This window comes from Vulpes vulpes, chromosome 5 (assembly GCF_048418805.1).
Source record: "Vulpes vulpes isolate BD-2025 chromosome 5, VulVul3, whole genome shotgun sequence".
NCBI classification, from domain to species: Eukaryota; Metazoa; Chordata; class Mammalia; order Carnivora; family Canidae; genus Vulpes; species Vulpes vulpes.
The window spans coordinates 123,834,503-123,858,226 of NC_132784.1; the positions used below are offsets into that span (position 1 = coordinate 123,834,503).

Here is a 23,724-nt window from a genome sequence, read left to right on the forward strand (position 1 = left end):
GAGCTGTCAGGGAGTCATAATCACTGATCTCAGATCACCACAACAGTGTTGGAAAAATTTAAAAGCCTCTATTACCAAAATATGACAGAGACACAGAGTAAGCAAACACTGCTGGAAAAGTTGTGCGGATAGACTTGCTCCACACAGGACTGCCACAAACCTTCAATTTGTTTAAAAAAAAAAAAAAAAAAAAAGGCAGTATCACCCAAGCACAATAAAATGCCATAAAACAAGGAATGCCTGCAATCCAGTTAACATGAGGGCTAGCAATAATCATTTCCTAGTATTTACAGAATATTCAATCAACCTCTTCCAGTTATCAAATATTCAGCAATATCAACAATGAATCAAAACTTTCCTGAGAATGTAAGAGGAAGGTGAGGAACAGGGAAGAAATGCTGCCAACTGCTTTACTTTCAAACCAATAATTGTAAAAAACAAAAACAAAAACAAATGATAAACTATCCTAAAAAACTATCAAAAAAAAAAAAGTTTTCTGAAAACAAGTCAAAATATCTTAATTAAAACCTCGAATTCAGGTAGCTTTTAAAAATGTTAAGAATTTGCTAGCAATGGGTTTGTCCTGGAGGACAGCTCTCCCAGCAGCTCATGAGGATCTACTAAGGCAGCGACGCTACAGGGAAACTCGCTCTAGATGTGAAGTGAGCAGCTCTGGATTTCCTCTAGGTCTGACACTCGGGGGCTGTGGAGAATGAGCCAGAGATGTACTGCAAAACCAGAACGATATCTATCTTGCATGGTTCCGTGTTAGACTGAGGGACAAACCACACTTTGAAAACCACAAAGTGTCCTATCAGAGTAAGGCGTCATCGTCATTCCTGAGAAGCAGGGATAAATCACTGTACGTGCGTATATCAGCAGTTCAAAAAAAAAAAAAAAAAAAAAAGGGTAATCTGAGTCAGGGAAGGAAAACAACCCCTCAACAACACTTTGGTTTCATGGGTCCGTATGACTGCAAAAAGCTTCCCTGTGTCCAGCACTCGGCAACTCCGATCCAAGTCTCCCCTTGTACCCGATGCCCACAGCTTTCTAAAAATAAAAATAACCGATTTTTTCGTGCTTTAGTTGCTTGGAAAACTAAGCGTTCCTGTACCCTACGGAGGAGAGGATTCAACACAGAGTTCCAGGAGCGCTGGCGGCGCAGCACGCGCGCGGGGCTCCAAGAGCCTCCTCCCGGAGCTTTGCCTTCGGGCGGACGCGGACTCCGGCTTCGGCGGGCGGACGCCGCGCACACCCCGCCCCGGGGCCGGCTGTCTGCGCGGCGCCGGTCACTACGGGGCCGCGGGGGGCCGACACGCACGGACCCAACGGCTCCCGCAGCAGCGCGGCCGCGCCCTGTCCACGCCGAGGGGCTGCGGGGAGCGGCGTCCGAGTCCTGACACTGGGGGAACAAAGCCGCCGCGAGCGCGGGGCCGGAGCACGGTGCGCAGCGGCCGAGCAGCGGGGGCCGCGGGCAGCCTGCCGCCCCGGCGCCACACGCTCAGGGGCCTCCGTGGGGGCCGCGGGCTCCGCTGCCGACCGGGAGTCAGCAGCCGCCACGCGGGGACGACGCCCCCTCCCTCCCTCCGCTCAGCCGGGGCAGGATTTCTCCACGGCCCGCAGCGAAGAGGCCCCGGCGCCCCGGCCCCACGCGCCGGCCGCTCGTCGCCGGGGCCGCGCAGGCGGAGGACGGCGGCAAGGGCGGCCGCGGCGGGACGGAGCGGGGCTGGGCGGGCACGTACCCGAGGTCAGAGCGTGGCTGATGGCGGTGCCCTGGCCGTCCGCAGCGCTCGGCAGGAGCAGCATGATGGCGCCGCGGCCCGGGCGCAGGGCGCTTGGCGTCCTCTCCGGCTCTACCTCCCCGTCCGAGCCTCGCGCCCTGGCTCCGCGACGCCCGGGAGCCGGCGCATGGAGACGACCGACAACTACTTCCGGGATGGACCTTTCGCGGTGCGGCGGCCGAAGCCACCCCCGCACGCCGCGCCAACGTGGGCGGCAGCCCGGTTCGGCCGCTGCCTCGGTCCGGCTGGGGACCAACGCTCACAAAACAAAGGTTCCCAGACGTCTCCGTTCCGCGGCGAAAAGGAGTCTTCTCCTCCACCAGGGGCTATACCCGTGAAGCAGGATTTTCCCAAGCAGCTCTTAAAATATTATTTTTAAGTCACTCAGTTAGCCCGAACCTAACCGCTGATTTTTCCAGTAGCTCTACTCCTAAGAATAGAAAATGAAAGGATATGTACAAATTAGTGTTGAGAATTATCGTACTCTATATACATCTGTGGAGAATTTTGTACCTACATCTGTAATGTATTTGCATCTACCTAAATAGTGTCAACTAAGGACGCCTGGTGGCCCAGTGGTTGAGCATATGCCTTCGTGATGCCCAGGGCGTGACCCCAGGGTCCTGGGATCGAGTCCCACGTCGGGTTCCCCACAGGGAGCCTGCTTCTCTGCCTGTGTCTCTGCCTCTGTCTCCTGAGTAAATAAAATCATAAAAAAAAAGTCAACTAATGTTTGTTGCGATATTACTAAGTTATTTGCCTGTGTTGTCTCATCTAAACCTCATAACATTTAGTGAAAATCACCTCCTCACTGTTAAGATTCTATTCTAAGGCCGGCAATCTTTTTTTACTCTGCTTTAAAAGCAGGAAGTTTTTTGTTTTTCCCAAGATATTACCAATTACAGGGCCCTGGAACTTAGTTGTTTAATGTAAAAATCAGTTGTACTCCTACTATAATTCCTTCTGGGATTGAGGTCAAACACAAGAACTAGCAAAAGGGAACCAGTAGATGAAGAGTCACCCCTCTCTCCACCGCCACCAGCCACGTAGCAATACCTGGAATAGGTTGAGCAAAATGAGAGAATCCGTGTGTTACAGAATACCAGATGTTAAGAGCCTTATTCTCTAGGAATGATATTTTCACAGTTAAAGAAGTCGAATTGGCCTGCTATCTACCACATGACGAAAATGTCACTTCAAATTCGACATTTCTAAGAAAGATTTTATTCATGAGAGACAGAGAGAGAGAGAGAGGCAGAGACACAGGCAGAGGGAGAAGCAGGCTCCATGCAGGGAGCCCAGCGTGGGGCTTGATCCCAGGTCTCCAGGATCACACCCTGGGCGGAAGGCAGACACTAAACTGCTGAGCCACCCGGGCTGCCCCCAAATCAACATTTCGAAAAGTAAGTTAATTATCTCCCCCTAAACCACCCCCTGACCCCTTTCTTTATTAATATGACCGCTTATGAAAAAAAATCTTTAAGGGGCACCTGGGTGGCTCAGTTGGTTAAGCATCTGCCTATCGCTCAGGTCATTATCTTAGGGTCCTGGGACCCGGCCCCAGGTTGGGCTCAATGCTCAGTGGTGAGTCTACTTCTCCCTCCTGCCTCTCCTTCCCTTGCTCATGCTCTGTCAAATAAAATCTTAAAAAAAGAAAAGTAAAACAGGAAATAGCCTGACTCCACTTTAATTTTTTCTCACTCCTACCCCATCCTTTTTTTTTTTTTTTTTTTTCACACACATCTGTTCTTACAGTTTCTCTAAGGTCATATGCGATTTTTCAAAATTGTGGTAAAATACACATAGCATGAAATTCACATCCTAACCATTTTTTAGTGTACAGTTTAGCGTTAAATACATTCATTTTGTTGTGCAACCAATTGTCAGAATTCTTTTCATCTTGCAAAACTGAAACTCTAGACCCATTAAATAACAACTCCCCATTTTGGCCTCCCTGCAGGCTCTGGCAACCACCATTTTAACTTGTCTCTAAGAATTTTCTTTTTAAATATTTTATTGAGAGAGCACAGGCGCACACAAGCAGGGCGAGGGGCAGAAGAGGCAGCAGCAGACTCCCCGCTGAGCCGGGAGCAGGGCGACAGGCTCGATCCCGGGACCTTGAGATCATGACCTGGGCCAAAGGCAGCCACCCAGGCACCCTTCTCTAAGAATCTGACTACTCTAGGTACCTCATAGAAGTGGAATCATTTGCAAGACGCTCTGTCTTTTCGTGACTGGCTAATTACCTGGCATAATATCTTTACAATTGTACTATGTATCCGAATTTCTTTCCCTTTTTTTTTTTTTAAAGATTTTTTTATTCATTTATGATAGACAGAGAGAGAGAGAGAGAGAGAGAGAGAGAGAGAGAGAGAGGCAGAGACACAGGAGGGAGAAGCAGGCTCCATGCAGGGAGCCCGACGCAGGACTCGATCCCGGGACTCCAGGATCGCGCCCCCGGCCAAAGGCAGGCGCCAAACCGCTGAGCCACCCAGGGATCCCAATTACTTTCTTTTTTTTATTTTTATTATTTTTATTTTTATTTATGATAGTCACACAGAGAGAGAGAGAGGCAGAGACACAGGCAGAGTGAGAAGCAGGCTCCATGAACCGGGAGCCCGACGTGGGATTTGATCCCGGGTCTCCAGGATCGCGCCCTGGGCCAAAGGCAGGCGCTAAACCGCTGCGCCACCCAGAGATCCCCACTTTCCTTTTTAAGGCCAAATACTATCTCACAGTATGTACACTTTCCTTACCCGTTCATCTACTTACTGGGTTGCTTTCACCTTTTGGCTATTGTAATGCTGCTATGAACATGGAGAGATAATTTTTTTTTTTTGAGACCTGGCTTTTGGTTCTTTGGAGTATATCCAGAGCTGAAATTGCTAGATCATAGGGTAATTTATATTTTTAATTTTTTTTTTTTTTTGAAAAACTGCCATACTACTTTCCAGTTATATCTCCTTTTATTCTTACCAACAGTAGGGAGGGGTTTCTTTTCTTCACATCCTCCGCAACACTTATTTCCTTTCTCCTCGGGCCCCCCCCCCCCTTTTTTCGTAGTAGCCATTCTATTGGGTGTAAGGCGGTACCTCCCGGTTTGGATTTGCATTTCCCAGTGGCTGGTGCTGTTGAGTATCTTTTCCACGTGCTTGCTGGCTCTTGTATTTTTTTTTTTTAAAGATTTTATTTATTTATTCATGACAGAGGGAGAGAGACGCAGAGACACAGGCAGAGGGAGAAGCAGGCTCCCTGTGGGGAGCCCGACACAGGACTTGGTCCTATCTCCAGGATCACACCCCCGGCTGAAGGCGGCGCTAAACCGCTGCGCCACCCAGGCTGCCCTATATTATTATTTTTTTAAAGATTTATTTATTCATGAGAGAGACACAGAGAGAGAGGCAGAGACATAGGCAGAGGGAGAAGCAGGCTCCCTACGGGGAGCCCGACGTGGGGCCGGATCCCGGGACCCCAGGGTCACGCCCTGGGCCGAAGGCAGGCGCCAAACCGCTGAGCCACTCAGGGATCCCCTACTGTATATCTTCTTTGGAGAGATGTTTATTTGAGTCCATTGCCCATTTCTAGTTATTTTTTCAAGATTTTATTTACGTATTTGAGAGCGAGCAGGGGAGGAGCAGCGGGAGACAAGGCGATTTCATGATGAGTGCAGAGCTCATGCGAGACCCCACCCCGGGGCCCTGAGAGCAAAACCTAAGCCAAAATCCAGAGTCCAAGGCTCAACCCGCGGGGCCACCCAGGCGCCCCCAACGCCCATTTTTAAAAATGGGGCTGTCTCGGGATTCCCGGGTGGCACAGCGGTTTAGCGCCGCCTTCAGCCCAGGGCGTGATCCTGGGGACTCGGGATCGAGTCCCACGTCGGGCTCCCTGCATGGAGCCTGCTTCTCCCTCTGCCTGTGTCTCTGCCTCTCTCTCTCTCTGTGTGTGTGTATCATGAATCAATAAATAAAATCCTTTTAAAAAACGAGGCTGTCTCTTGTTGAGTTGGTTTTTCATATCCAAGATATTAATAATCCCTTATGGGATTTATGACGTGCGGATACTTCCTCTCACCTGCAGGTCACAGTTTCATTCTATTCGCTGTCAGGCTTTTCATTTCCGAACTTACAGTTGTTTCCTAGCTACTCACTTCTGTTCATCACCTAATTTTTTTTAAGATTTTATTTATTTATTCATGATAGACACACACAGAGAGAGGCAGAGGGAGAAGCAGGCCCCATGCAGGGAGCCTGATGTGGAACTGGATCCCGGGACTCCAGGATCATGCCTGGACCGAAGGCAGGCGCCAAACCGCTGAGCCACCTAGGGATCCCCATCACCTGATTTTTTTAAAAGAAAATTGTATTATTTATTATTTGTCATTCATTCATTCATTCATTCATTCATTCATTCACTCATTCCTGAGAGACACAGGGAGAGGCAGAGACCCAGGCAGGGGGAGAAGCAGGCCCCCGCGGGGAGCCCGACGTGGGGCCCGATCCCGGGACCCCGGGGCCCCAACCCGAGCCGCGGGCAGGCGCTCGACCGCCGAGGCCTCCGGCGCCCCTAACTTCCTTCCGACGCTGCGCTCCGCCGCAGCTGCCCTGTACCTGAGGACCGTCCTCCCCGCTCCTGACAGGACGTGCAAAATTCCAGACTGTTCACCGCCTGCCCACGCGGACAGCGAACTAACGAGAGCTTCCGCTCTCCTCGCGGCTCTGCCCTCGCTGCGCAGCCCGCGCGCCCCAGGCTGAGTTACGGTAACGTCCCCGCGACGGGGTGAGGTAAGGGCGGCCCGGGGCGCGGAGCGGTCACCCCAGGCGCCCCGCAAAGCAACGGCTGGACGCGGCGTTGAACGCGGGGACACGGCCGGGCGGGTCTCGGAGGCTGGAGCCCGGGCCCGCGCCGCTCGAGGCCAGGGCCCACCCGCGTGCCCCACACCGAGCAGTCTCCCCACGGCGCCCACACGCGCAGGACGCGGGCGCCTGGCGTCCGACCACCCGCTTCCGGTTGTCGTGCGCAGACCAAAACGGTCCCCCGAGCCCGGCGTACTTCCGGCCCGGAAGGGAAGGAGCGGCGCCACCGGAAGCGGCCGAGGTGCTGTGTAATCCCCGCGGAGCCCAGGCCCTCGGAGCTCCGACAATGCCGGATTACCTCGGTGCGGATCAGCGCAAAACCAAAGAGGACGAGAAGGACGACAAGCCCATCCGAGGTCAGTGGACACAGGCCGGCGCCCGCGGGCCCGGGAGGGGCGCGCGTGCCGGGCGGGCGCTGCGTCCCTGCGGCCGCCGCCCCAGCCCGCCTGCCTCCCGCGCGCCCCCCGTGCGGCCCCGCGTTGCGCTCCGCCCCGCCGCCGGGGCCTTGGGGGCCTTGGGGGCCTTGGGGGCCTTGGGGGCCTTGCGGGCCTCGCTTCCCCGCTGGCGGCGCTGGGTCCCCGCGGCCCCGCGCCCCGCCCCCCGCCCCAGGGCACCGCGCGCCGCCCCAGCGCAGCCCGGACCCTGACACGTTGTTTTCTTTAAAACCAAAACAGAACCGTGCTTTGGCCGGCCCGTATTCAAACAGGTCACAACACTTAAGGCGTGAAACGCAGAACACTGAGGAGTGCCTCGTCCTCGGCCCCGGCCAACCATTACTCACGGAGGCAACCGGTGCTGCCATTTTGCGTAGATCTCTCTAGACCTTGTCTGTGCGTCTACAAGCGCTTGTTTTATTTATTTTTACATACATGTAGCATACTGTACGTCTTGCTCCCCCCCCCCCTACAATTTTAGGGCGTCTTAGGCTCATACCGTTATAAAGTCAGTGATGTCTGCCTGCCTGCATACTTTCCCGCTTCATTGGGTGAGCAGTAGAATAAATCTAGTTAGTCCTCTCGGGGCGCCAGGGTGGCTCAGTCGGTTAAGCATCTGCCTTCGCCCCGGGTCCTGATCTCAGGCTCCCCGGATCCAGGCCCCTGTCACACTCCCTCTCCGTGGGGAGCCGGCCTCTCCCTCTGCTCCTCCCTCTGCTTGCGAGCGAGCGCGCTCTCCTTCTGTAAAATAAATAAAATCCTTAAAAAAAGAAAAACAACCGCTTGTTGATGCACATGTAGATTTCTTCCACTATGATGGGCATTCCAGAGCAATGGGTAACTTTGTTCCTGTAACTTTTTTAAAAAAAGATTTTATTTATTTATTCATGAGAGAGAGGCAGAGACACAGGGAGAGGGAGGAGCAGGCGCCATGCAGGGAGCCCGACGTGTGACTCCATCTGGGTCTCCAGGGTCACGCCGTGGGCTGAAGGCAGGCGGTAAACCGCTGAGCCACAGGGGCTGCCCTGTTCCTATAGCTTTTACCGCAGGCACAAACACAAGCTGTGAGTAGATTTTAGAGGTGGAGTTGTCATTTTGATATTGGGAAATTACTCTCTGGCACTTCTGCCCACAGTGCAGGAGATCATGCACACCAAGCCCCCCCTGATTTCTTCCCCTTTTAGTCTCTGATTGATTGATTTTATTCATTCATGAGAGACACAGAGAGAGGCAGAGTCACAGGTAGAGGGAGAAGCAGGCTCCCTGTGGGGAGCCCAATGCAGGATTCCATCCCACTGAGCTACCCTGCATCCCTGTGTTACACACTTTGTAAAAATCTGCCTTGACCAAATTAGGTAAAAGTTCCTTGAGTCCAGAAACTTTTTGTTGGTTTTATTTAAATTGTTACAACTTTGCATACTTTTTGTCAGTCAATAAATGCAATTAAAATTGAGAAAATACCTGTCAGCTTTAATTTCCTCTTTTTGAAACTAATATATTCATTCTCTTATTTTAGCTCTGGATGAGGGGGATATTGCCTTGCTGAAAACTTACGTAAGTCCTTTCAATGTCTACCAAATATAGATGTTTTATGTTGAAATAAGAACTGTTGTTGATATTATCCTTCCAAAATAATTCAAGGACAGTGTCTAGCAGATTATAATACTTCCTGAAAGAAGTTAGGTATCACACTTTCTCTCTAGATTAGATCAGAGAGTAAATATTCCTGCATGTTAAAGCTTGTACATGTGGTATTATAATGAAGAATATTTGAAATAGTTTTCACAAGTGTTTGCTACATTTAAAATGTATATAACTGAACTAGATCTGAAATGGAAAGTTTTAATGCATAGAAATGGGCTTGTAGTTGTGGTTAATTTCAGGCATGATTTTCATTTGTTAGTTTGCATAATAATGGAGTATTGTCTGGGGGGAAAATACTGGTTTAGAAATACCTATGAAAGATAAGCTCAAAAAAAAAATAGAAAGATAAGCTTTCTCTACTTCCACTTCACAAGGGTTAGGTCAATAATAGCTATTAAAATTGTAACTTAAAAGTTTCTGTCTGCAGTGTAATAAATTGTTGTCTTAATGTTCTAAATAAAGTGATCTTTATTTCCTAGGGTCAAAGCACTTACTCTAGGCAGATAAAGCAAGTTGAAGATGACATTCAACAGCTTCTCAAGAAAATTAATGAGCTCACTGGTATGTATTTCTTTATTCTTATCTCCTCTCTTTAAATGTCATGTGTTAATTATATCAAAATAGTTTAAATACAAATGTTACTCTTTCATGAATTGCAGATTTAAAAAATTATTATCCTTCCTCTCTGTTAAGAAAGTAGATCTCCTTTAATAATTTTTCACTACCTCTTAAAACCAAATTCAGTGTTTAAGTAGTTAAGCAACATCTTTATCTATCTATCTATCTATCTATCTATCTATCTATCTATCTATTTTCCAACATCATCCTTTAAACAAGTAATATTTCTGTTGGTCAGAACCAGGTTCGGTAAACTAATAAACAAGTAAAAATTTCTTAGTGAATAAAAATGTGGTCTCACATGGTATTGCTTAAAGTAAGTGGGCTGTTGCTTAGCCGTTGGAAACTTTTCTACTTAGTAATTTGAGTGGTGAAGTTTTATAGTTGACCTGCACAAATTTTTCAGATACGGTGTTGAATTTTGGCTTGTGGATACTTTAGGGCGGTGGTTTTCAAAGGGGTGATTTTGTCGAGTGCCATGCTTCCTTCAGGACATTTGGCAATGCTAGAGATACTCTTGATTATCATGACTTGAGGGGGAGGTGGTGCTGGTGGTATCTAGTGGCTAGCGGCCAGGGATGTTCCTATATGAAAATGCACAGGACAACTCCCACAACAAATTATTCAGTTCAAAATGTCAGTAGTGCTGAGGTTAAGAAAGCTTGCTTGCAGGTGATGCATTATGTTCTGGTGAATTTTGTTACCTTTTTTATGTAGGTATTAAAGAATCTGATACTGGCCTGGCCCCACCGGCACTCTGGGATTTGGCTGCAGATAAGCAAACACTGCAGAGTGAACAGCCTTTGCAGGTTGCGAGGTATGGATAGCATGCTGGACATTTATTTTTATCTATACTTCCAAGCACTTTTTAGATCTAGGATATAATGCAGTAGTTCATAAAAACGTTTTATTCCAAATTCTAACTACATAAAAATTTCTACAGAATTATCAGGGATTTAATTTTATGCCTTCGGCAATTATTCAAGAAGTAGGTGAAGACATAATCATATGAAAGATTCAGATGGTACAAAAAGATGAGATGAAAATAGCTAAACCTCCCTTCGTATTTTCACTGTCCTATTGCCCTTTCCTCAGCTGTAACTGGAAATAGTTTGGTCCTCTTAGTCCTTCTGTGTATCTTCATATGTATATTTATGTGCAAAGGAGCATATCCTGATATTTTTTTAAGGACTTCTTTTTCTTGTTTCTCGTTTTTAAAAAATTACTCATCTGTAGATTTTGATTTTCAGTTTGTTACTTTACATGGTGCTACCTGAATGTTTATGTTAAATATTTCTCTGTGTGTGCATATACTTCTGTAGTGTAGCTTATTAGCAGTGGAATTGTGAGATCAAAGGCATTTACGGTTTTGAAAATCTGGAAAGAGGTGGTTTGACCAGTTTACACTCCTTAATATGAGGTTTTGAGGCAAATGCCTGTTGGCCTGATTAGTATAAAATACGTGATTTTCTGTTTTTATGCTTTTACCATTTGGGGGTAAAGAAATCTCATTTTAATTTGCATCTTCTGATTGCTAGTATGACAGCTTCTTATACTTACTAAACATTTGTATTTCTGTGTCCGTTCATGTTTTGTTCTATTGGGTTGTTTCTTGTGAATTTTTAGGAGCACTTTTATATATTGTACATATTAATCTTTTTTCAATATGTTACAAATATCTTTTCCCATTTTATCACTTTTCACTTCTCAGTACCTTTTGTTGTATTAATGTTTAAAATATTTAGGAGGTTAATAAAATACATGAATATTTTCATTATTAATTTTGGGTTTGATTGTTGCTCAAGAAGGCTTAATTAGCCCGATCCAAGATTATATTCTCCTGTGTTTTATTCTAATCATTGAAAATTTTGTTTCAGTTTTACGTCTTTACTATAGCTAAAAATTAGTTTTCCTTTCCTCTTTTCCTTCTATCCTCACTCCCTTTTTTCTCTCTCTCCTTTCCACTTACTGGTTTATTTTTAAGTTTCATCGTGGTTATAAGAATTAAATAATTAAAAAAAAAAGAATTAAATAATTCTAGGACAGTAGCTGTCTTTCCTAATTCCTCTTCCCGGAAGACACCTATTTTCAAAATTTTTAACTGGTTATTTGGTTTCTAACTTCATAATTCTTCCAGACACAATTCTTGTATATTGTAGGTTACATCTTTTTTTCTTTTTAATTTTAGGTATTTTCTGTTGGCTTGAGGATTTTGTTTTGTTTCCTCTGCCTTCCTCCCAAAGACATACCTTTCCCATCCCTACATCCTCCTACTATAATTACATTAAAATTTTGGTTAGAGCAGTAGTCATTGTTTTTGTTGTAACTGTGGCTAAGTAATGCTGTTCACAAAGAGGCAAGTAGTAAACTGTGATTACTTTTTCTTTCTTGTACCACTTTCTGTTTTCCTTGTCATAATTGTCTTATTTTCTCGTTTGCCTATGTATGTAAAAACTATTGGGTTGTTTTCTATGTATGTAACAACTCAATCCTCCAGTTTTTCCTGATTGTCTAAATTGCTCTTCAGATGCGTTAGGTCCATCAGGTTTTTTCTCATGTATGCTTCAGGTGCATCAGCTGTGCCACAGGTTCTCTCAGGTCCATCTTCCTGAAGAAGTCTTTCGCAACACCTGACAATCCACTTCGGTTTGCACTGTGGCCTGTTGCGCCTGCTACATCACAACCATCCTGGAGCTTTCTTTGCCTCTCTCCTGTTGCTTGCATAGGAGTTTCTCTTTTTGGTTTACTTACACTCGCATTAGGTGAGCTCTATTCTTTGGAGCTCCCTGAAAGAGGTGAGTTGGGAGGCAGTATTTTGAGACCACATTTGTCTGAAAATATCTCAGCTGGTAAAAAGTTCCTTCTTCAGAACTTTGAAGACATCATTGAATTGTCTTCCACCTCCCGGTGTTTTTGGTCTGAAGCTGTTCTGATTCCTATTTCTCTATATGTGACTTGTGCTTCATCTGAAAATTGTAACGTCTCCTTGCTCTCATTCTTAAACTTCATGATGACATGCCTCAGTATTGGTCTATTTTCATCCAGGGTACTGGGCTTCAGTGTCCTTCACTGTGGCAGGTTTTTTGGAAATTAATTATTTCTTTCCATTTTCTTGTTTCTCTATCCCAGACTTACAAGCTTTTGGGCCCTTTTGATATCTCTGCTAGTATGCTGATCTTTTCCTCTGTGTGTGTGTGTGTGTGTTTTCTCTTTTTGTCTTACTGTTTGTGAGATTTTCTTAACTTTAAGTCCTCTTTTTTTTCCTTCCTGTATTTCTTCCCAAGTTTTTAATTTCTAAGAGCTCTTTATTCTTTCAATACATGTGTTTTGTTGTTTTTCTGAATGTCTTCTATTTTTGAATCATGGTTGTAATATGTTCTCATCTCTAAGGAAATTAATGATAACTGCAAAGTTTCTACTTCATCCAAGATGCTTTTTTCCCCTTTGCTTGTTTGATGTCCATCTTTTGTGCTAGATCTGGTAATCGTACATTGGGATTTGGTTTTAGTGGGAGACTTAAAAGCTGAGAGAAACTAGATTCCTTAGTGAGGCATGTCAGTCGTAAGCTTCACTATAGCTTATGTGATTGGATATTTACTTGGGGAGCCTTCAGTGTCAGTATCTTTAGATCTTTTCATTTGGATGGTCATTTTTCCCAGAGAAGTTTCAGTCTCCTATAGTATCTAATCTCTAATGTTCGGGAAGAACAGTGAACTAGAGGGCTAGTGAATTTTGGCAACGGGTTCACTTATACTCACCCTTGCCCTCTCCTCTCTCCACTCTCCTCATTTTCAGTAGTTACACCACCACCATCCCACCCGGCCCCAGCATTGTTTGATAATTTTGTTTTACTCTCTTCAGATCATTTTCATCACCCCCAAAAGAAACCCCATACCCATTAGCCATCCCTATTCCCCTCTCCCTTCACCCCTGGTAACTATGAATCTCCTGTCTGTCTATGGGTTTGCCTATCTTGAACATTTAATGTAAATGGAGTCATACAGTATATGATCTTTTGTTTCTGGATTCTTCCACGTAGCATAATGTTTTAGGATTCATGCTATAGCATGTCTCAGGACGTAATTTCTTTTTAAAGCCATAAATATATGAGCCAAACTTTCCTATTTCAATGTCTCATAATTTTTTGATGGAAACTAGACATTTTAAATAATGTAATATGTCAGCTCTGGAAATTAGATTTCTGTTTTCCCCAGTGTGTGTTATTGTTGCTGTTTTTCCTTTGAATTTTTTTGGTCAGCCTTTTAATAGCCACAACTGGTAATGCCACCTCACAGTTTGGATATTAAACAATTACCACTGATAGTCACTAACAAATGCCCTGTTGGTAGGGATGTTCACACAGGGTGAGCTCTGAGTCAGGCAATAAACAGAAGTCCTGAGAATGGAGCTCTTTGGTTAGCTGCCAGACAGGTCAAATAGTGACATGTCCCTTGTGCTTGGGCTTTTGGGGAACCCCAAACCCATTCAGGTATCCCCATCCACACCCTATCAGTAGCTGCTAGGTTACTGTTTTTCACGATTACCATGGTTGCAAGGCTGTTGGCTTTCAAGTCTATTGCAGAGCTGGGGAAAGAGGATGAGATACAGGCAAGCTGGAACACAGCTAGGCTCACTGTTCCTAAAGGGATGCAGCCATTTTTCTTGAATGCACACTCTTCAGATTGTTACCAGACTGTAATTAATTTCCAGAGTTCTGAAAATGATGACCTTGACTGCTTTCCCATTATTTTCTTTGCTTTTACAGATGAACAGATTTTCAAAGGTCTAAATTACTTCATTCTGGAAATTGAGCTCCTTATAAATGTATATACTTTTTCAGCTTTGGATTAAAAAAATCTTTATTTGTGCACAGTGTTGACAAGGGTTTGTCAGAGAAAATAGTGATAGGTACTTCCAGAGTCCTGTCACACAGTTACACTGCAGGGACAAAGCATTCTTGAGTTTCCTTTGGGTTCCACCTGTCTGTATGCTCCAGATTTTGTATTTCCCCATATTCTTGTACAGCTTAGGACTTCTTCCTCAAGTCAGTTCTGTTTCTTGTTTTTCTTCTGTAAACAGAAGGGAAAGGCAGTAGATTACCTTTTACTGCCTTTTATGTAGATGGTATTACAAATCTGCCTTCATATCACACAGAAAAAGAATACATTTAAGTTAAAAAAAAAAAGCAACCATGATGTAAAACATGGATTTGGAGAACAAACTCAGGAAAGAATGAAAACGCGTTACTTAACTTGATGTAATAAGACAAGATGACTATCTTCTTGGAAAATAAAATGCAGAGTAACTTAAGATACAGAGGAGTACTATCCTAGGAGAGGAATACAGTTTTGAAAATCAAGAAATTAGAGAACTGTCTTAATGATGAAATATGTGGTTTAACTTAATTTTTTATAGAAAAGGATTTTTAGCAGTGACTTAATTTCTGCAGTTCTGGTTTGTACCTCCTCGTTAGTATCCTGCTTGCCCAGGAGAGAATCTAGTTACTTGAATTCATTATTAGTGGTTTAGTTTCCTGACTCTGATGAAGCCTTCTGTTGTGTTAGGTGTACAAAGATAATCAATGCTGATTCGGAGGACCCAAAGTACATTATCAACGTGAAGCAGTTTGCCAAGTTTGTGGTGGACCTCAGTGATCAAGTAGCACCTACGGACATTGAAGAAGGGATGAGAGTGGGGTAAGATTCTATTTGCAGTAAATACTTTCCTTTCATTGAAGATACGACGTCACAACACATCCTTGGCTTTCTTTTGAATGAATGAACTGGGTGCTGTAGAGTACCAAGAAGTACTCTCGTAGAGCACTACTATTGAACATCCTTTCTTCTGCATCTGCTGCTTTGCCCTAACCCCACTATGGCTTTTTGTGAATGGCTTTAATTTTTTTAAGATTTTATTTTTTAAATTTTCAATTTGTGAATGGCTTTAAATGTCATATTCAAGTGTAGGACTTTAGAGTTGAGTTTGGCAGTCTATTTAAGGTAACGTTGTGTAAGCAGATGAAACACTTGCTCTGGGATAGTTAGGATTAAATAAGTTAATGTATATACAATACATGATAATTAGCCTAGTAAAGTTTTTGAGTACTTTGAGTGAGGATCTTTTTTATTACCTCCTTAGTGTGGACAGAAATAAGTATCAGATTCATATTCCGCTGCCTCCGAAGATTGACCCAACAGTTACCATGATGCAGGTAAGAAAAGAAAATATGGGAGGGAAAAGGAATGACAGGACTATGAATACAGTTGCATCCATCTCAAAGAGGTTTAAAACTTTGACTAGTCAATATGTGGGCCTATACTGAAGAGTTACAAAAATGTTTTGAACGATATTTCAATGAGAAAGTTTTTAATCCTTTTTTTTAAACTGTTTTTTCTTTCACTTAGTGTTGTAACAAGTAATATTGCAAGTGGTTCTAGGACACTGGACAGTGTGTTCCATTTTTACTAAAATTCTTATTTGCCATGAGTCTGATTTTTCTTTTAGCGTATTGGGTCTGCTTTACTGCATAGAACATTTGAACTAGTATTCAAAAGCCTGTGGCTGTGTATTACACATTTTCATCTTTATCTTAGGTGGAGGAAAAACCTGATGTCACATATAGTGATGTGGGTGGCTGTAAGGAACAGATTGAGAAACTTCGAGAAGTAGTTGAAACCCCATTACTTCATGTAAGTAGCTAAGTCCGTGCATTAAATTGCCTGTTATTTGATAGCTTTAAAAATTTTATGTTTAGTGAAAATTTTTGAGGGGGTACAGGGTAGAGAGGTGGTGAGCTGGTATATTCCAGAAGAGAGAAAGCAGAAGGATTGAGTGATCTGACCTATTCAGAAACAGAAAGATCTGCTATTTTGAGGGACAGATGAGGTTGAGGTGGAACCTTTAGCAATATGCTAACTCTGTTATAAGTTATTATAGAAGAAACCATGTGTTTTAATGATACCAAGAGCAAATAGGCTTAAATTGAGTCAAATTCAGCTTGGGAGGATAATGGAAAACTAGGATATTAAACACTAGATAATACTTTTGTTTATTAAAACACTGTTATTTGTTTAAATTGGGGGGAAAATGTTTTGTTAAGCCTAGATTGGAGAAATACCTTTAAAAGCTGTTCAGCATTGTGTATTGATAGGAGTCTAGTTTAGATCTCATGTCTTAGAATAAGTAAAATTCTTACTTGGATCAAGTATATAGGTTGTGGACTTAATTTTTATTTAAATATAATATTTATAGATATGATACAGAAGTAATTCTGTGTTTATTATACAGAAGTGATGACTGTAAAAATAATGTTTCCCATCACAGCCAGAGAGGTTTGTTAACCTTGGCATTGAGCCTCCCAAGGGTGTGCTGCTTTTTGGTCCGCCGGGTACAGGCAAGACACTCTGTGCTCGAGCAGTTGCTAACAGGACTGATGCTTGCTTCATTCGAGTTATTGGATCTGAACTTGTACAGAAGTACGTCGGTGAGGTAAAGTAAATTGACCAGAATCGAAGAATATGTAACCCTGTGAAAGATTTATCATGTGGAATAGCAGTTCCTCATTGAAGGATGGAGACAGGATTGGTGGATTGTGAGGAGTAGTTCAGAAGCCACCAGCCTTCCCTTGGTCATTGGAAACAACTGCCTGAAACATTTAACTAGTATGCTCCTTCTTCAGAAAGATGACCTTTTCTACAGATTTGGTTTCTAAGCCCCCAGAAATGTGGTGAATACATTCAAAAGTATACTTCCATTTCAGGGGCAGCATTTCATATTCTACCGAGAGAGAACATAATCGTCTTTATATGTGCGAGGGTATATACACATCCATACACGTATACATACGTATTTTTTTGTTAGGTTAAGTCTAGGACTATATCGCATCTGAAACATTAACGATTACTATATTTAGAATAAGAATTAGTAAAAGAGCTTGCATACTTCTATTCCTTGATCAAAACATACAAAGCAAATAGGTGATTAGAAATGCCAAGTGGTAAAATCAGATGCTTTCATTCATTTCAAGTTTAACTGAAGTGCCTTTATTCGACAGTATTCATTTGACCTTTTCAGGTCTTGAGGTATTGGCTATTTAATAGGTACAGAATCATGAAATTAATCCTGTTTTTGAAGGTAGTGAGATTCTTCTGATGGAATAGGTAACAAACTTGTTTCTTTTGAAAAAGTTTAGGTAATAATTGAGAATATTGTTAGGAACATTGAAAAGTTTGAAGCATAGCTTCTTACCATATTTAAAAAATGTTTTAAACCAACTCTGAATTATTTTTCTCATTAGGGGGCTCGAATGGTTCGTGAGCTCTTTGAAATGGCCAGGACCAAAAAAGCCTGTCTTATCTTCTTTGATGAAATCGATGCTATTGGAGGTATGAGTGGTATTTTAGAGAACTGCTTTAGGATTGGTTTTTGTGAGCATTCTAAAGTAACATATGTAGAGTTCTCTTGATAATCTTGTATAAAATTTTAATTCTAACTCTTCTGTGGGCTCTGGCATGTCTGAGCTACAGATCTAATAAACAAGAGATACACTGTAAAGGAAAAAAATATAGAGCATTGCTAGTTCTCAAAATCTTTATACTTTCCTAATTTCATTCACATGACATTTTTAACAACTCCTAACTTGGGATATAGCTTCATTTACTATGTCATAAGAAAGCACTGGGGCGGGCATAACTTAGTTGATGGTTTTTCATAAAGTATACATAAAATAAATGTCATTGTTGGCTTCATAGATTTGATGAAATACAGTATTAGCAGTGAGATCTAGACAGGTTATTCTAACTAACTATGAGCCACTGTTCATTTGTCTTATAAAGAGAACAGTTCCTGCCTTGTTTATTTCATGTGTTTTTGAGGGGTTTAAAGTAATAGGGGCACCTGGGTGGCTCAGTTGGTTAAGCATCCAATCTTGATCTCAGCTCAGGTCTTGATCTCAGGGTTATGAGTTCAAGCCTTGCACTGGGTTCCATGCTGGGTATGGAGCTTACTTAAAAAAAAAAAAAAATTGAGAGACTTTGAAAATTAAAGTGTTCTGTAATAGTTTGAGAGTGTTTTTTTTTTTTTTTTTTTTTTTTAGGAGGGGAAGGGCAGAGGGAGAAGGAAGAAGAGAATCTCAAGCAGGCTCCATGCCCAGCACTGAGTGTAATGCAGGGCTCAATCTCATGACCCTAAGATCATGATTTAAGCCAAAATCAAGAGGTGGACACTTAACTGTGACTGAGCTACCCAGGTCCTGAGAGTAATAATTCTTAATAACTCGAGAGATATCATATGTTCAGTTATTTAACGAACAAAAATGACTTGAAAACATGGTGCACCCTGTAAGGCGCTTTGAGGACTGCAGTTAGGTTACCTAGGGTCTTGTCTTTACACTGAATGGGTATTGTTAGGTTTGGAAATCTGTGATTAATGTCTCAGAGGGGCATAACGTGACCACAGTGTATCAGTTGTATGTTGTGACTGAAGTTATTTATATAGTATTTTTGGAATAAGCCTTCTGATGTCAGGATGCTCTGAAGCTGTGGTTTCCAAAGTAGATTGTGTATAAAGTAGTATTAGGGGCAGCCCGGGTGGCTCAGCAGTTTAGCTCCGCCTTCAGCCCAGGGCATGATCCTGGAGACCCGGGATCGAGTCCCACATCAGGCTCCCTGCATGGAGCCTGCTTCTCCCTCTGCCTGTGTCTCTGCCTCTCTCTCTCTCTGTGTCTCTCACGAATAAATAAAATCTTTAAAAAAAAAAAAAAAAGTAGTATTAGGGTACAGGAAGGAAACCTAGAATTTTTCTTTATATTTTTAATCTCATTTAAAAATTGTTTTTGTTTTATAATGTATGCAATACATTAATTACAATCATATGTAGTTATACAACCTAAAAATGAAATATATATTTGGAGGCCTTTTGTTTGTTTTTTGCTGTTTTGGTTGAAATGAGAGATTGACATTAATGCTAAGGTCTGCATGTATTTATTCTGTTGCCTTGTCCAGGTGTATATATATCATGCTGAAAATGGAAGTGTTCTTGAGTGATTTAAAAAAATTCCTAAAAGAGGTTTAAAAAAAAAAATTTAAAGGAGCCTCTGTTAAATAAATCTATGATGAGTCCTTTTGGAAGATAGACTTTCTAATTAGTTTTGTGTATAGTAGGCTGTTCTTACAGGATGTGCTTCAGAGTGAGCTGTTCCTGATGTGAGCTGAGGTGTACAGTACTTTGGAGTCCCACATAGTGCTCCTCCTGAGTGGACATGAAGAGCTTCTTTCCGTCTTCTCAGGGGCTCGTTTTGATGATGGTGCTGGAGGAGACAATGAAGTACAGAGGACGATGCTGGAACTGATCAATCAGCTGGATGGTTTTGATCCTCGAGGTAACATTAAAGTGCTGATGGCCACTAACAGACCTGATACTTTGGATCCTGCACTGATGAGGCCAGGGAGATTGGACAGGAAGATTGAATTTAGCTTACCTGATCTAGAGGTAAGAAAAGCATTTCATTTTAGAGAATTCAAGAATCCCTCCTCTTGAAATTTTTTCTTCCATGATATTTTTCCACTTTAATATTTATCAATTCCACTTTTAGGGTCGGACTCACATTTTTAAGATTCATGCTCGTTCAATGAGTGTTGAAAGAGATATCAGATTTGAATTGTTAGCACGACTGTGTCCAAATAGCACTGGTAGGTGAAAAGGCCTTGCTTGTTATATTTGCTGGTATGTCTATTCAGGCTGCTTTAATAAGCCTGTTGTTTTCTTTTTGTTTGAAAGGTGCTGAGATTCGAAGCGTCTGCACAGAAGCTGGTATGTTTGCCATCAGAGCACGGCGAAAAATTGCTACTGAGAAGGATTTCTTGGAGGCTGTAAATAAGGTCATTAAGTCTTATGCCAAATTCAGCGCTACTCCCCGCTATATGACATACAACTGAGCCCTGAAGGCTTTCATGAAAACACTTTTCATTGGAATCCTAACTTAATTAAATAGACTTGTTAATAACCATTACACAAAAATAAAGTGTTTCAAAACTGGATGCTTTTTTCAGATGTCTTTTCTTTGTTGTACAATAGAAGGTGTTATCTGGTGTCGCTAGGGAGAAAAGCTTATTACGATGTATGCGGTGTTTTGATCCACTACCATTTAAGGGTCCCATATCATGAAGTGCTTGTTCAGACCACATACATTCTAGGCATCTGCTGGCTGAGTGCCGATTGTATCTTCCCATCTGCCCAGTGAGGTGGACCTAATGCATCTTGGTAGAAGGCACACAAAAACTTCCTACTTCTCACACTTGTAGCAGAGCTGGGATTCAAGTCCCAGTCTGTCAGCTCCACTCCTGTGTTCCTCACCTTCATGCTCTTCCACCCCCCATCAAAACAGCCCATCTAGGCACAGGACCACGTGTGTCGATGCTTTTTAAAATTTTTTTCTTACCACATTTAAAGTGGAAGAAGCATCTGACATATTAGGTTTTACTATGTCATTTGTGTTGATTTCAAATTAATCAAGAAGAATTAGTGACTTTAATGACCAGCAAAGTAGTAAAGCATAAAGAAAAATACATACACATAATCTAATTTAGAAAATACAGAATTGGTTTCATACAGAAAAGTACTTATTTTCATTTTATAAATTAATGGTTTAAAATTTTGGTAAAGCTTCTGTTAGACTTCTGGTGAAGCAAAGTATTTGTAAAACTAAAGTTGTATTGGATCCTCAGCAGATCTAAAATTATTTCTTGTGCAGCCATCACCAAATCCCCTCCCATCTTTCATCACAGTTAGCCTCCCTGCCCAAATACTGAGACCCAAGCACAATAAGGAATGTTTTTATTGCAGTTCAGTATTCATAAATAAGTAGCAAGAGCTGGATACATTTTAATTACAGGAAAAAGTTGACAACATAGAAAATGCTTTAAATGTTGTATTGAAATATTTAAAACATGAACGTTTTCAAAGAGAAAAACAAAAGCTTTTCATTCATAAAATCCAATCAGCATTCTTTTCTCTTTTTTCTTTTTTGGGAAATGGATCAGAAAAATTTTTCTAAGCCTGCCCTGGTGTTCCATGAGGTATGAAACAGAGCAAGCCACTTCTAGGTGTTATAGAAGGCTTATAATAAAATATACTCCAGTAAATGACTGATGTATGTTTTTGTAATGTTTTAATAAACATAAGCATTTACATCACACTCAGAAGTCTTACCAATTTTTCAGGTACCAGATGCACCAATGTGGGATAACTCAAACTGGCTATGTTGAGCTCACTCAGGCCTAACATGTTACAGGCTCTGAAAAATCTTCATCTGTTACATGATGAAAGTCTAACTGGCCACACATCAAACTGACAATTACTTGAAAAATTTGGGTGTTTCTGCCCAATACCATTAACCCTATCTAGATTAGCATCTTTGTACTCCACTTTACAAGATAAAATGAACACACATTTCACCAGTAACCCCCTCCACCTAATCTATATGTGTGTACATATACATGTGTATATGGATGTGTATGGACACATGTATGTTTTACATTCATCAGGGGGCTGATAAAATACAAAGAGTTGATGACTAGAAAAATACTGATGACTACAAATTACTTTCTAATAAGCATTTTAAAAATGTGATTGGATTTATAAAACTTTAATTTCCACAAAGCTCAGGTTTATGTTACATAAGGTGAAATGAAAAGCCTCGTAATGCTTTTTTTTCAAAGGCAAGATAGGTTTTTGAGATGCTCAAACTTGATTAAATTCAAGTCAGAAAGCCGGGAGGTTACCTGCTACAATGCTGAGCTTTTGAACATTCTATTGTTGGGATCTGAGGGGTTTCAAAGCCATTGCATGCACTTTGGTTGGCTATATGGAGAATTAAGGTAGTACTTTGATCAGTTTTCAAACTTTTATCAGCACTCAAACCACAATATCAAGAATCTAAACATACTGAATCCTAAAAGCATTCCTGAAAGCTACACTAAAAAGAACCAACAGCATTTTTGCACTCAAACCACACAGGCTCACACCAAGGACATTTTTGAATTTAAAATTTAAATTGATTTACTATCTTTAAAGGGGCAGATATAATAGATAAAACCTTCCCTTCCACGTGCCCTATATTCCCTCTCCCTGACCTCACTCAAGGGCATACACGACACCCCCCCCCCCCCCGCCCAAAAAAAAACAAACAGAAAAACACACCTACCCACTCCATGGCAGATTCTTTGGGTTTGTTACCTTCGCCTTTATCCACACATGAGGGCAAACTCATTTCCTCAAAATATACCTTTGGAGGCAGGCACCTCCTTTATCTGTTGAACAGGTAAGACAGGATCAAACCACATGGAATTGATATTTTAGATGTCACCTGAAAACTATAAAATGAGCTACTCGCAGGGCTTGCAGAGGATTCATATCCTTTCTTTTTTCTCTGAGTCCCACTGCAGATGAGACTGACCATTTCGATCCTACTCTAAGCTGTCCTATAATTATACAAAGTCAATGTCTGTGACAAGAGTTGTTTCCCCGGTCCTGGTTCGCAATTATTTTCAAACATATTCCGTCTATCCACGAGGCAGAAATCAACCACTATCTATTGTGTAGTATTTGAGAAAAACAAAGGACTTCTCTATGTGGGACCCTCCCTGAACACAGGGCTTTCCCCTATTGCCATAAAAGAAGACTTGCCAAGTCCCAATATCTATCATTGTGGATTATGCCCATTTTGGTAGTGCAGTAAGACTGAGTTTGAACCAGGGCTGAGAAACAGGAAGCATACGCTAGGAGCTAGTAAGGTCCAGAAAGAAGAACACAGAGGCATACTTAAGGTAAAAAAAAAAAAAAGTCAGGAAAATTTCCCCTATATTAAATAATTTTACGTAAAGCATTCCAACATATTTACATACAGGTAAAACATTTTGAAATGCACTCTTAAATTCTTAGAGGCATGCTGAAAATAAAACATTTCCCTTCAGTAAAACTAAGGTGCTTTTTATGTACATGGTAAAATTCCACTCACAACAGGTTGAACATTAAAGAACAAAAGTTAAATACAAATCTGTTAGATACTGGTAAATACGGTTTTTGTACACTACGTTCAATCTACCAACTACTAGGACGTGAGTATCTACTGTGTGTGAAGCATTTGCTGAAGACAGGTGTTAAAGTATATGGGGTGAAGTATTGTAGACTTGTTTAAAATCTGAAGTTCTGCTTTAATGGCTGAAATGGTGCCGGCCCTTTGACAAAACTTCCACTAAAGCAGAGGTTCTACAAATAAGTGCTCTTTCAGAAGGCAGTCTGTATCAGAATGCAGATGTATCTGCTCTTGTGTGTGGTGATTGCAAGGGAGTAACTGGATGGGAACCTAGTTTCACTCAAGATCTACATGAAGTACTG

General features: G+C 42.3%; 2 protein-coding genes across 3 annotated transcripts in view; one reads left to right on the forward strand and one right to left on the reverse strand.

The window, feature by feature from the left end:
• Window positions 1-6,543, reverse strand: part of DNAJC2 (DnaJ heat shock protein family (Hsp40) member C2) — a 38,176-nt gene extending 31,633 nt beyond the window's left edge. The window contains exons 1-2 of one of the 2 annotated variants that reach the window (XM_026006084.2): window positions 6,389-6,543; window positions 1,743-2,211 (exon numbers count right to left, since the gene is read on the reverse strand). In XM_026006084.2, the coding sequence (XP_025861869.1) occupies window positions 1,743-1,806 (64 nt within the window). In that variant the 5' untranslated portion in view covers window positions 1,807-2,211; window positions 6,389-6,543. Of the gene's footprint in view, window positions 1-1,742; window positions 2,212-6,388 lie in introns of those variants that run through there. The other variant, XM_026006085.2, reaches the window with a different exon arrangement.
• Window positions 6,544-6,732: 189 nt separating this feature from the next.
• On the forward strand, window positions 6,733-20,366 carry PSMC2 (proteasome 26S subunit, ATPase 2). The gene is made up of 12 exons (XM_026006086.2): window positions 6,733-6,990; window positions 8,585-8,622; window positions 9,192-9,273; window positions 10,048-10,147; window positions 14,895-15,026; window positions 15,469-15,541; window positions 15,924-16,019; window positions 16,654-16,818; window positions 17,627-17,714; window positions 19,616-19,818; window positions 19,922-20,018; window positions 20,107-20,366. The coding sequence occupies exons 1-12, from the start codon at window positions 6,921-6,923 to the stop codon at window positions 20,262-20,264; spliced, it is 1,302 nt and encodes a 433-aa protein (XP_025861871.1). The 5' UTR covers window positions 6,733-6,920; the 3' UTR covers window positions 20,265-20,366.
• The last annotated feature ends 3,358 nt before the right edge of the window (window positions 20,367-23,724 follow it).